Here is a 15,036-nt window from a genome sequence, read left to right as displayed (position 1 = left end):
ATCGTTCTTTGAGTACAATAAACCAATTAATACTAACACACGTTTTCATATTTTTCTAGTCTAATCAAACAACAAATTACTAATTATTTTATTAAAACAATCAGTCAATTATGTGATCTAGACAATGTTATAAAGATATTCAAACATGAGATGTTTCAATAGTACAATTAATAAATTAATTATATCAATTAATAAAAACTAAATAATATAAAAGTTGGGTTATATAAAATACAGGTATTCCATCTCAAGTTGTTTTAGTTTATTTAATACCTTACCCGCACTTAACTTTTGTATTTAAATACATAATTTATTAACATAAGCTTAATTTAATGTGTTACATGCCCTTAAGACATTGTCACTTAAAGTTAAAATAGTTAGCTGTTATGGAAGTAAAAAGATTTAGTAATAAGATTAACTTGCAATATAACATTAGGAAATGTGGGTTATCAATATAAATATTACAGACTAGATTTTTCAATACTCTAATCAAGATCAAAAAGAAAAATAAATAAATCATTATACAATTAATTTAAATTTATAATTGTACAAATTAATAATAATAGTTTAAAAAAATGTATTTTTTTTTATATTTTTAATTTATTCAACTTAATAAATAATAGTTTGATACTATTGACTACTTACGTCAAACCCAATACTGATTTCTTCTAAGCATTGGGTTATTTTGTTCTGTACCATCAGCACTGCTACTGTATTCTTCATCAGCAGCACCATATGGATACCTCATATTAAAATCAGTCTCTGGTTCAGCGTGTTCTGGTGGACCCAAAGCTATTACTTTACATCCATGATTTTCATTCTTGTCCATCCTAGGAGACGTGGTCATTAAATCATCAGGTGGGCAAGGTAAAGGCATGGGATTCATTTTATCCAATTCTTCTGCACGTTTCTTGGATCGACACCGTATAAGAACTACAATGACAAGGGACGCTACAACCACAGCCATAATGAATCCAACACATAACAAATAGTCATCACTCATATTTGGTCTAGCTATTTCTACAATATCTGATTTTTTGCCAACAGAAGTTGAGGAGTACTTAAATGTGGTAGTAGGCAAATGCGGTGTTGTAGTGGAAGGAGGTTCAGCTACAGATACGTGAAATCGCAATTCACCAATTGCTGGCTGAACGCCATTTGCTGTTAATAAAAATGGAAAACTGTCTTCTACTGGTTCTAGTACTTTTTTCGCTACAAAATACACAATTCCACTTGCTATTTCTCCATGTGAAAATTTTGTAACATCAACTTCACGAATAACTTGTTTGTCACCTGACCTCCTAACAATTTTTTTCAATTTTCCAAATTTTGGTTTTCTTAAAATTTTGTACTTTGGATCAGAACTTGTGGTTTTTGCTAATATTTCAGCGTTTAAAACTTGGACACCAAGTTGTGATTTTAATCCTGTTAAAGGATAAAACGCTCCAGTTTTCACAAGAGGTTCAACACTGATATTTAACCATAAATCTCTAATTATAGGAGATTGTTCACAATGCATTTGAGCAGATAATCGTAATGCATCTGCTGCAGAAGTTAAATCTGTTTGTCTATAAATAACTCTACCATCTTTTAAATCTTTGTGAGAAAATAATTTAGATTTTGTTCCATTTACAAAGACAACTCCATGCCTAGGATTTATTGAGATATTGTAAGCAACTGAATCCTTGTCTCCATTTGTTTCAACTTGGAATAATTTTTCATTTACTACAGTTTCGTATGTTCCTTGAAGTAATGGCAAAGGTAACGATACAGTTACATTCAGAGTAACAGGTATGACATATATTTGAAAAACCTTATAGACCGGATTAAACTGACCATCCCATACTCGGAAATAAAATGTAGTAGGTTTCAACTGACCGTCGTGTTTATAAACCACTTCACCGGCATCAATATCAGCTTGAGTAAATCTAACAGAATTTTTAATACCAGCCAAACAGATAGTACCATAAGCAGGCCCAGTTACAATGTCATACACAATTTGTTCAGGTGGTGTATCTGGATCTTCAGTTAACAATTCTGATCTAGTTAATGTTACAGATTGTCCTTGAACAAGTCTTAAATTTGGATATGATTGAGTTAAAAAGAATGGTTGATCGTTTACAGGTATGATGCTTACTGGAATGGTGACATTACACAAAGGAACAGCGGTAGGATCAATATCCAAGTAAACGGAAAATTCTAAACTATCAGACAAGGTATCTGAATGGTCATGTACATATCTGACTTGATTACGTCGCATATGACCCTGGGAAAATGTTCGTCGATCACAAACATCATCAAGGCACACACGACCATGCTTAGGTTCATTTGTGAGTTCAATTTTGATAGTCGGTGATCTAATGCCAATGCTATTTACTAAAAATGTTAAAATGGCAGTAGTATTTAAGTCAATAATTGTCGATTCTCCTTCTTTAACCACAAGTTCTCTAGTTTTATCACCAATTAAAAGTTCTTCAAGACCACCAGACGATACAGTAATTTCTAAATTGAAAGTCTAAAAAAAATAATAATAATATTGTATGAATTATATTTATAAAATATGAGTGGTTTGATTTTAATCAGCAGACTTACTTGATTAGTAATTGGAATTGCATATTCACAGATTGCATCAAATGTAAAAACATCATTAGTAGTGTTACTGGAAAAATATTTTGATACATGATGATACCACACAGCTGATTCATTTACATTTTTTTGAGTAAAATTTGTAATTGCCATTTGATTTGAATCTTCGTAAGAAGCACTCTTTGATACAATGCCATATCTTGGCGCATTTCTTACAATGTAAGTAACCTGATAATTTGGATCATCACATTGAGCCATTAAATGGTCAATAGTCAATTGACGTCCAAGCATCGGAAATACTCGCAGTGGGTTATTGACTAAAATTTTTATAGAGGCTTGTTCTGCCATTATATGAAATTGTACAATCTCCGTAGAGTGTAGACCATCAGTGGCTGACAATTCCAATTCACCATCACAATATTCTCCTGAGTGTTGAAAATAAACAATACTCTGATCAATTTGTGCTTGAGTAAATCTTTCAGCACGTTGCAATTCTAATATCACATGACCACATCTAGATGATGATACTACGAAGGTCAAGTTGGAAACATCCGTGTCTTTGTCTTCAACAGCTAAAATAACGCATTTTTTTTTGTAAAAAATTATTTTTATTGATATCCATGTTGACTTACTTAAGTTATCTGAAGTTATGAGCCCAATTCCACCTTTCCAAACTTTAATACCAGTATTTCTTATAATCAATGGTCTTTGATTGTTCACTGGATTTATTTTAACTTCAATATCAACTGGAGCGCTTTCTTTCTCATCTGACACTCCTACTTTAACTGAAAAACTATCGTCAGTACTCTCAGACCCATCATGAACATACTAAAAAATAAAATGTACAAAACATTAAACTAGTTAATATGGACTTTGGAGGAGTAAATTTTAACTAACCATTATTTGTGATCTTGCTAGTTGTTTGGGACTCCAATAATCTATAGTTGGATCAAAAGTATCAGCAGTAGTTCGCACAATACGTCCATGGTTTGGAGCACTAACCAATGAATATCGAGATACTCTATCTGTGTAATAGGAACTCATAACAGGAAATGTGTCGGCACTTAAAGTCACATTTCCTCCCTCAATAACATTAAGCTGAGAGCTTGTTAAATATACATTTTTTGGCACAATCACAAAACTTACCTGTTAAAAAATAATTTTTATTTGTATTATGAAATAACTGTTAAGGATAATATTACTTACAACAAGACCATACAATGAAACTACTCCATTTGTAATATCGACGACCAATCGATCAGTACTTTGATTCATAGTTGATTGAACATAGTAAAGGTGACCACTATTTATAAGACTTTGATTGAATGTGGTTAAATGATTGCTTTCTGGATTTCCAGGATCTTCTTCATTGGATTCTTTTTCTAAATAACCATAACGTGGAGGTTCTTTTACCAAGTACATAATATCTGAAGGTGGCACCATATCTTGTTTTACCTAAAATTAATTATAAATTAAAAACCAAAAACCTAGTAGAAAAGGGTTTTATTATTAAAACAATATATTTTTTTTTTACTTCAAGATATTGTCTGGTAACTGCAATGGTAGTAGATTCATCAACTATTATTGGAGAGTTTTTAGTGACTTCAAGTGGTTCCCAGTAGTGTTGTGGTAAAAGCCTTATATCAAATTCTAATTCTCTAGAGACAGTACTACCAGCAGTTACACGGATGGTTACTCTATCTCTAACACTTTCCACATCGCCATTATGTCGGTAGCGTACATGGCCCGCTTCAAGTTCAGCCTGACTAAATATAGTAGTTTTTAAAGGCTCGAGGTTTGTACCAAGCTCTATTTCTCCTTGATCAGGGCCATTTATTACTTGATAGCTAAAATAAAATACAAAATCAGACAATTTCTTAAATATTTATTAAATTAAAACTATACATTAATTTTTTGACTGTGGGGGAGGGGTAATGAGGGAGAGAGATAGAAAGAACAAGAATGCCTCTGATGAGCTTCCATGTATATATGCATACATATATACATTATACACTTACTTAATTTTATCAGAGTGTATGTTTAAGTTAGTATCAGCATAAATGTGATTAGTTGTGATAGTAGCAGCTCCTCCTTGTCGTAACATTAACTGAGAATTATTCAATACTTTTATAAATGGAGGAGAAGATTCAACTTGAAGTTTGAGATCAATAGAATGTTTTCCATCAAATACTCCGAGCTCAACAACACTATTTCGATTTTGTTTAGTATCAGCCGAAAACTCATCACGATAAATCAATTTACCATTGTTTACTTCTTCCTGAAAATAGTATATTTATATTATATTGTATGTTCAATACAATATAATTAAAAAGCAAATATTTTTTATTAGGAAATAATACATACTTGAGTAAATTTCATAACTGTTGTAAATGGATCATTAACAGTATTTAATATCATTCCATTTGAAATTGAATTTATAGTAAAAATCAGTGATGCTACTGGTGTATCAACATCTTTATCTTGACATTGTAAATTATGATTAGTTATAGTTCTATCACTACCAGTGACTACACGTAAATTTTCCTCTGTCGTGCAACTTGGTGGATTATCATTGATTAGTTGCACAGATATATTAACTTGGCCAACATACTAAACACACACACACACATATATATATATATATTTATATTATTAACATAATATTAAGGTATGTCAATTAAAAAAAAAAAAAAACTAACTTGAAAATTGGCATTTTTTGAAGTAGCTAAAAATTTAAAATAATCATGATTATTTTCAGATCCATCGTGTGAATAAGACAATGTACTATCATACAAGTCATCTTCAGTGAACACAGTTACATTTTTAACTGTACTGTTATTAATCAGTAAATGTAAATAACCATGATCTGGACCAGACAAAATTTCATAACGTAATTGATTTACACCAACACATTTAATTGAGATGTGTTTATCGGTCAATGGAGATGAACTTCCTTCTATAACCTGAAATAAATTAGAATCATTATAATACAATAATAAAAATAGTAGATACATTTATTATTTATCTTTAGGGTATGAATTTTAAAGAAAATACATTTAAACACATATTGGTCATTTCAATTTTCAGTTCATAAAACAAGATTCTCAATATGTCATTTGTGATAACAAATTAAATTAGTAAGCCTCTGTTTACACATATAATATGACTATATATTTTCACATTTCTAATCAGAAAACAGTTCTAGGAAAATCAATTTGAGCTATACACTGATTAAAAATTCACAATGACATGTATTTTAAATCTTACAAAATAAATTATTTTAAATATTAATGCTTTTTTACTATTTATTTTGCTCAAAAATCTATAAAAAAAAAATAATTAAATTAAATAATTACTTCTAAAGGATGAATAAAAGCAGAAACTGCTTGAACCAATAATGGACTTGGTGAATATTCAAAATTTAACAACTTAGACACTATTGGTTGACAGCGAGGTGCACTTATTTTTACTTCAAATAAATCTGTAGCAGGAGAGTATGTGTCATGGTGTAGTTTTAATGTCAGAAGTCCAGAGTCTACATCATTTTGAGTCCATGTTTCACCATCCACCAACGGTTTATTCCTAAAAGTACTTTTTAGTAGAAAAAAAAAGTTATAACAATGATTATAAACAAACCTTAAATATAATGAAGCGGTGTGTGAAGTTTTAGTTAATTCAAAAATTATGGAGCTTGGGTGTAAAAGTATTGGATGGGTTTGTACTTTAATAGAATCACTTTTTACTGCAGTCTCACTAGATGCATGCCATTTTAAAGGACCAAAAACATCCACAGTCAAATGTACTTCAACAAAATTAAATTCAAACTTATATGTTTCACCTAATTTTACTTGACCAGACCATACTTCAAACTAAAAATAAAACGAAAATCATTAAATATTAACATTTATGAGAATTAAGTAATATGTGGTATATTTATATTTACTTTAAAGAAATCTTTTGTTGGAGAACCTTCACTGTTATGTACATAACTGACAAGTTTCTTTTCTAATTGATGATTAGTAAACACAGTAATTTTATCTTGTGCTTGTTCCCCGTCAATTAATTTTAGTGCTCCGAATTTTGGATGTTTTACAACCTAGTAAATTTAAATAAATCATATTTTATAAGCATATAAAAATCAGGTATTACATTCTTAAATTCATGAACTCTTACTTTGAATGTCAACTCAAGGGATGGATCATCGGCATTAGTTACAAATGTTAAATTAGAAGGACTAATTACAACAGATGATTTATAAGCTAAAATGGCACCAGTATTTTGAACGTGAGTCAATAATAAACTATAAACATTAACAGGTATCAATGTAATGGCACTTTCTTTTTCTCCATCAGATACCTAAGAATTTATTTTATTAATATTGAATAAAATTAATGAACCAATAAAGAAATTAAATTAAATTATTTGTTTTGAACTAAAATTAATGTAAATACTTACTTTTAAAGTAAAAGTAAAATGGCCAGTTTCATTTGAAGTGTGTCTATAACCAATAAAACCATTATTCATCTGAGCAACAGTAAATGTTTCTAGTGGTACATTTGGATTGTCAGTTGTATCTAAATAACCACCACTAATATTCATTACAGATACAATAAGTCTTTCTGGGCTAGAATCTCGGTCAATCACTACTATTTTATCCTTATCCAGCATTTTCCATGTACCCTAGAAATAATCAACAACTTAACAAACAAAACATTAACAATACATAAAATTACTTACAAATTCAACAACAAAAAAATGCAAAGTGAAAAAATCAGTAGCTACTGCATGCAACTCACAAAGACACTAAGTATAAACTAAAAAAAAACTCAACAAAATTAGACAAACAACATAAGTAAGCATTAACCATGTTTGTCAATTACAAAATAAATATTTTACCTGAGCCAAAATAAAATTGTAATCAGATGGTATACGAACAGTTGGTGTATCATTTTCTGGAGTTATATTAACAGGTAATATAAATCTTTGTCTTTCTTGTAAATAATCTGGTAGTAATAAACCTTCATTAGATGTAAATTCAAGTTCAAGTGTTATAAAGTCTTGAGTACTTTCAGATCCATCATGAACATAAAAGACCTATAATAATTTTGTTATATTAATAATAATCATCAATGTAACATACACAATTAAGACTATCTGATATCATGGTTATCAATATAACTTACAAGTAATTGTTAAATTAAATTAATAATAAATAAATAACACTATCCTTACCTCATTTTTTAAAATATTGAGCATGTTAAATGTAGAGATTGAAATCCCAGTAGATGACTTAGAAGACTCGATATTTAACTTTCCATGTTTAGCATAAGGTTGAACTATATGAAACTGTACACCTGCTTCTCGAACCCCATAATGATTATAATCTAGTATCAAACTAATAACTGATGTAGTTAGAGTTGCTGTGGATCCTTCAACTACGATCAAATTGTTTATAGTTAATACTTCAATAGAAATTGGTAATGGAACTTTTAACATTGCCTGTAAAATATTAATTAATTAAAGTATTTTTATTATAAAAATAATTAGACTATTTAGTATATACATTATGTGTTTGTACAAATTCAGGACGAACACATTGTGGGTCACTGTGATTCTCGCATCCAACGCATTTAAAGGAATTAATTCCAACTTGTGAACATCCAATGTCCGGTGAATGGACACAAGGCTTCTCTGTACATGCATATGACCAAACACAACGAGATATGAGTTTGGAGGTATCTAATGCATCTGGTAAACCAAGTGCACGTCCATCGTTTGAAATTCCTCGAATACATCCTTTAAAACTATTACCTGCTGAAAGCATACCAGAAGCTAATGCTCCACTTCTCATATTTACTTCCAGACCACCAACATACAACTAAAATATGTAATATATAAAATATTTTAAGTACAATAAAAATAAATGATTCTTTTTACTTTTACTTACAATAGTTGAAAGATCTAAATGTTTTGAAGGTAGAGCTGAATTATTTAAAGCCAAACGATACCTATGTTTGGGTGCATCAATAGTTACATCAAGTCCCCCAGCTTCCATTGCTACATTTATAGAATGCCAGACTCCATCGTTGATAGTAACATCAGAATATAGTTCAGTGACTCCAGAACCCCAATTTTGAGCAACACGTACTTTACCACCAACAAGTTCTACACCAACAAAATCCACATTCCCACTATGTCTACTTAATGTTGAGCTTTTTTTAGAATTATAAAGAATTAATCCGATTTCAGATATCGTTTTTATGGAAAACTGCCACCTTATAAACATAAAAACTTTTCATAAGTACCAATAGCATCTATTATAGTATTCATACATGCTTACTTGACATTAGTTCTTGATGTTAATATACTGGGTATAGCCATATAAGCGCCATCTTCAAGAAATGATATACTTGATTCTCTTGGTGCATCAAATTCATTTACACAACCCCAAGATATTGAATGAGCATCGGCTCTACCTGTTCGCCAACGTGCTCTACTCAAAACATCTGGTACTGCATTATAACGAACATCTCTTAAACAACCACGTAAGCCATTAGTATGACCTAAGAATAATTCAGAAAAATCTCCCTGACCGCCAATGTACAGACCACCATACATATTCAGTTCATAGAATCCAATAGGCAACTTTTCTCTAAACAATTTAAAAAGTATATACAGTGATTGTAAGACAACATATAAAATCTAGATTACTAATTACCTGACTATGTGTATTTTATCAACTGCCAAATTTAAATCTCCTTCTTTCCGTGATATGTTAACCAGATGCCAATTAAGATCATCGAGTCGAAGTCCTCTTGGTGATGATATCTCTGACTCACCAGCTCCAAGATTAATCTTTACCTTTAACTTACCAGCTTCTAACAGGACAAAACAGTAGTCCGTTTTGCCAGCAGCCAAAAACAGGAACGCATCCAAATGTTTCGTACGAAAAGCAAAACTAATTTCTGTCGTGCTTTTAGCATCTTGGTAAGGTACGTTGACATAACTAGATCCATAAAACGATGCTGCAATAAACACAAACCGTAACTTAATGTATACTGGCCACTGTTCAACTCATTATAGACGATAATTTACCTATCTCCGATGAACATAACTGTACGACACAGAGGCCTATCAATAAATTACTGCATTTTATCGAAAACATTTTAATGGAATCATTAAAAAAGCACTTTTAACAACATTATTGTAGAGTAGAGACTTGCTGACGGGAAACAATCGGTGCAGATGGCACAAGTTAAAAATATACCTAGAACGCCCATAACACTCACCCCTCGTTACTCATTCACTTTCTGTTAAACTAATTACTAATTTGTCTAAATTTAGCCCCCTTTCTCTAATCACTCGTCAGTTCTCTTTCTGTTCTCCTGAAACGTGATAACAGTAATTCGACTTCCGTGAAATCAGTTGTACCAACGTTTAAACACAAACTCCCACCAAAATGCGATGCAAGACATAACCTGGTGGTGGAAAAATATGGCTTGCTTAAAAATTTGGCTGCCTTATTTAAAAATTGAAATGGCGCTCCCATGGCCCTGTGATACTGTACTACTGCATGAACCTTTTAACTATTCCGGATTCTCTTAGCCATTTGCGATTGTAAATTGTATATGAAGGTACGTATATCATAATTTAGCTTGGTAATTTTACTGATGTTAAAAAAATTTAAAGTTTCATAGAGTCGTACTCGTAAAAAATAACTTAATACTTATTACCTACTTACAAGACACGAGTCCACTGAGGCATATTCAGGGGGGAGGGTATGAAGGGGATAAATTCCTCCTTGGTCTTTTTTTTTACCGGTAAGTTTAATCGTTTCATACGTAAATTATAAAAATATAAAATAAAATTATTGAAAACGCTACACTTTATTATAAATTTATAATATTGAATAGGTATTGATATATTAACAATTTGGAAATATTATGGCTGATGCCCGTAGTCCATACACGACTTACTGCTAAATATGTATATAATTGAAAACAATTCGTATCATAAATCGTAAAATGCTGTCAATTGTCATTATTGTCATAATGAATTAACGAACCGGCTATTATCATAATTTTAATAATAAGCGTTTGGCTGCTATTTCAAAACATATTGTAAGGCGAAAGCATGTATATATAAATAGGCAATAAATTACATAATTAAATTAAATACAAACTATAATCAAACTTAAACAATAAAATACGAGTTATTAATTATTTTTATAATTTATTATTGCAATATTTTATTTTTAATCCAGCATAAATGCATAACATATTTATATATTATATACAATGTTTAACATTTTTGAGAAACAGTGGTGATAAGTGTACCCCCCCCCCTCCATGTCGAGGAAATGAGGAAATATATGTCTGCCAACGTATATCCCCCTTTAACAAAATCTTAAATACGCCACTGCGAGTCTATATACATAATATCATAGACCGTAGTAGATAATAGATATAGCTGGTATAGGTATTCCTATTGCCATTTGTCATAGTTTTAATGGCATGTCCCGGTGTCCTGGGCCCCGGCCGGTAATTTAATTTTGTCCTTTTTAAGGAGCCGTTACACCAGCATTTATTTTCTCTATCTATCTCCCACAGTCCCACATAATATAGGAATAAAGATACTCCGCATTTCCACGATTTCGACTCTCTGGTTTAGTTTAGGAAAAAAGCACCTATTATATATTTTATAAAGAAGAGTATTTCCTATGCATTGACTGGATAGATTTTTAATATTTACATTTTTTATAAATATAAACATGTTTTAATTTAAAATAATTTCGATTATTTTTAACCATTAATATTATACTTATGGAATTTTTTTTTTTTTGTGGGGGGGGGCTTAGCACCTAAAGCCTCCCCCCTATTTGCGTCTATGTTAATAATGTATTATTATAGACGATAGACCTATTAACAAATGGACTGGCGGCAGAGATCAAAGAGAAAATGATAGCATAACAGAACTTCATCCATAGGTCTATTGACAATCTATCTATATCTCTATATCTTCTTATTGGCAATCTATTGGACTATTATCATAAGCGTGCGCACAGGGGTGGGCGGGTGTGGCACACCCTGCATGCGAGCCGTACCGAAGTTTTTATACATAGTAATACATGTTCTAAACACAACGATTTTTGATTTTTCAAAAATCATAAAACATTAAATAGGTAGGTGAAAAATAACTGATACAAAATGATAATAAATTAAATTTCTTTAAAAATAAAATTGATAACATATTATGTCATATTACCATTACACATTGCGAAATTGTATTAAACTGTGTTGGCAATTACAATATTTCTTATTTAATTAAAAAAAAAATATGGGATTCTATACAATATAATTTGTTTTTAATCATATGAATGATTTATGTCTTAAATAGTGGGTAATTATGAGTAGGTAAATTAAAGTATATAACATTTTAATTGTTTCTTCCATCAGAGTTTAGGTTTATTAATATTTATTGACTTAGCCCACCCTGCCACAAATGTCTGCGCACACCTATGGTAATTTTCAATTGTTTTAATATATTTTCACTGCGTTTGAATTTAAATAATGCAATTGTATATAAATAGTTGCAGAAAATCGTTAAAAATATATTAATAATTAGAGGAACGGGTAGCATATAAAATAAAATATAAAATAATTATAGATTTTTAAGTATAATATACTTATTGAAATGTATCATAAACTAATTTTGTTCCTAAATTAACCCTTGATCTGTCTTGATCAATTTTTAGAGGTAGTTTCACTTGAATATTTTTTTAAATATTTTTCCCATCATCCTGGTACTTTTTTACAATAAGTACATTTTAATCGAAAAAAAATAAAAATTCATACACAAAGGGATTTTGTTGACTTTTTTTAATATTATAATTTTTTTTTTAACTAATTTCGATTTTTATGGGCAACCGCTTAATGTGAGCAAACAGGGCTGGTCCCAACGTGCTCACATTAAATGGAATCCACTGTATTCCTACTTTGGCCAAATGTAATAATTATCGGTTTTATATTCCTTTTTGTAACACAAACTATATTGCTAATGCTAATGAGCCACTTATAAGAATGATGAAAATTGTCAATACTGAATCGACTCATTCTTCTAATTAACTTGCTGTATTTTATTATAAATATTTTATTGTTTCTTTGTTGTTCATTGTACATTTTTTCTTATTTTATCTTTTAATTGTTTTATAATGTTTTAATTATTAAATGTTACTTGTAATGTAACCAGTACTGTAGAGATACCAGACCATATTTTTAATAAATAAATATAGTTCGATATATGTTATGAATACATTTTTTGTTCCTTGGTCAAAAAAATTGACAATTATATCACAAAAGATTTTCTATGCGTTTTTTTACAAATTTTTTACAAATTCAAAAATACAGTCATAATTTTCATATTGTATAAATTAATTTTACAATACCATTTTGTAATTTTTTAATAATATACTAAGTAAAAACCAATATGAAATAAGTTATCAAAAACATTTATTCAAGATAGGTAACATTATAAATATAAACATAAACAAATATAAACAAACAAACATGAAAATAAACTAACAAAAACATATTATATATATATATATATATAATATTCATAAATTTATAAGTGACCGAAACTACTTCAACTATGCGCAGCAGCACATACGTCTCATAAACTTTTTGGTTCTACTCCATAAAGATTTACTTTTACGGTGTGTCGTATCACTTTGCTCTTCTTGGCGATCGGCTACTATTGTATATAAATTTGGCATTGAAAATGCGGTGCGGCGTAGGCATTTCATTTCTTTCATTTCAGACTCTAATGATGTAAAAATGTTGGGCATAGACTTACATTTGATCAAGTTCATGCCGTCCGTGATTGTTTTCGGCTGATCCGACTCATTCGATAGAACAATTGTAACCGGAACATCCTTCAGCAATCTGCTAGAGTTTTCTGTTTCCATAATATATATGTTTGGCATTGAAAATGCGGTGCGGCGTAGGCATTTAATTTCTTTTAGTTCGGATAACTGTCCAGACTCTAATGATGTAAAAATATTGGGCAAAGACTTACATTTGATTAGGTTCGTGCCATTCATGATTGTTTTCGGCTGATCCGACTTATTCGATAGAATAGTTGTAACGATCACGTCCTTCAACAAACTGCTAGAGTTTTTCGTAATAGATATACTCGGCATGGGAATGGCGTTGCGGTGCGAGTATTTCAAACTGTTTATTGCTGACAACTGCAGGTTAGACTCCGATGAGATGTTAGGTAAACTTGCAAAGTTAATTTTGTCCATTGTGACCACAAAACGTTAATATAATTTTAGATAGGTACAAGAAGAAAAATAAAAAAATGAAAATAAACTAAGATGACGATTCAAAAATATTCGATTTGGCAGTTAGTAGTTATCCAGCACACTTCTAAATTGGTAATGAGACATAATTTATAAATGTTCGTATTTTATATTCATGAAATAAACAATAAAGTTAATCTTTTCCTTGACGACAGCAATTTTATTATTTTTGATAAAAAATGGCCAGTATAAAGAAATACGAAAAATAGTATCATAATAGTATAACACATATCACATATATATATATATCATATTACTTTGTGTTCATTTTTCTCATAAAAATCATTTTATAATACATATGATTAATTTATAGTTTTTGGAGTATGTTTTAAGACCACATTTTTATTATATATACTTTTGTTAAATATATATAAACAGTGGCGGACTGGGAGAAAAAAACAGCCCAGGAAAATCATAATTTTAGAGGCCATCGGTATACTTACGGCTTTACGTATATATATATATTTGTAAACACAATAAATTTAGCTTTTAAATTTTTAAGTATTTTAATAAATTGATATAAAACAAGATAAAATAGCTATTGTTTATTTATATATACTCTAGTAATTGTCATGTATATAATTTAAATTACAATCAATTTGATTTTAATGAGAAAGTTTATTATTTGTATTGTACTTTTAGGTGTTTTATTTTTAATTATAATATTTTACATCTTTCGATTGAACTATACGTGAAAAACATTTTAAACAACACTAATCATACCAAAATTAACTTAACAAACTAACTTCTATATATTATTATTTAGAAGTTCAGTACAATATGACTGCAATAGGCACCAAAGTCAGTTACATATAATATTGTGCGCGTTCGTACGTCGGATATTCCCACGGACTGTATAATGATAAATTTATATATATATATATTATATTATATATTATTATTATTATTATTATTATTATTATTATAATATTATTGGTGGGCAATTTCCGATCGATTGACATCATGACAACGCGTATGTTTTGACGACGTCGTTGTTTGTTTATTCAGCAAAGTATTTTAATTTTGAAAAATTACCGATGATTTTTAATATTTTAACTTAATAATGTATATTGAGTATTGACGTAGATGTT

General features: G+C 29.8%; 1 protein-coding gene across 1 annotated transcript; it reads right to left on the bottom strand.

The window, feature by feature from the left end:
- Positions 1–240: 240 nt before the first annotated feature.
- LOC113555305 (chondroitin sulfate proteoglycan 4) lies at positions 241–9,918 on the bottom strand. The gene is made up of 21 exons (XM_026959731.1): positions 9,679–9,918; positions 9,302–9,608; positions 8,924–9,235; positions 8,531–8,858; positions 8,147–8,461; positions 7,816–8,082; positions 7,480–7,677; positions 7,039–7,263; positions 6,757–6,939; positions 6,527–6,679; positions 6,220–6,452; positions 5,940–6,165; positions 5,283–5,546; positions 4,948–5,193; positions 4,602–4,861; positions 4,118–4,430; positions 3,790–4,038; positions 3,481–3,729; positions 3,216–3,411; positions 2,590–3,155; positions 241–2,512 (listed from the first exon to the last, which is right to left on the bottom strand). Exons 1-21 carry the CDS (start codon positions 9,746–9,748, stop codon positions 644–646), a joined length of 7,029 nt encoding a protein of 2,342 aa, XP_026815532.1. The 5' UTR covers positions 9,749–9,918; the 3' UTR covers positions 241–643.
- Between the last annotated feature and the right edge of the window lie 5,118 nt (positions 9,919–15,036).

This window comes from Rhopalosiphum maidis, chromosome 2, assembly GCF_003676215.2.
Source record: "Rhopalosiphum maidis isolate BTI-1 chromosome 2, ASM367621v3, whole genome shotgun sequence".
NCBI classification, from domain to species: domain Eukaryota; kingdom Metazoa; phylum Arthropoda; class Insecta; order Hemiptera; family Aphididae; genus Rhopalosiphum; species Rhopalosiphum maidis.
This window is presented reverse-complemented; position numbering and strand designations above follow the sequence as displayed.

Coding starts and splice junctions, on each gene's coding strand:
- LOC113555305 (XM_026959731.1), bottom strand. CDS start 9,748: ATGTTTTCGATAAAATGCAGTAATTTATTGATAGGCCTCTGTGTCGTA. Junction 8,859..8,923: donor ACATCAAGAACTAATGTCAA/GTAAGCATGTAT, acceptor TATGTTTATAAG/GTGGCAGTTTTCCATAAAAA. Junction 6,940..7,038: donor ATTTTACTTTTACTTTAAAA/GTAAGTATTTAC, acceptor ATAAATTCTTAG/GTATCTGATGGAGAAAAAGA.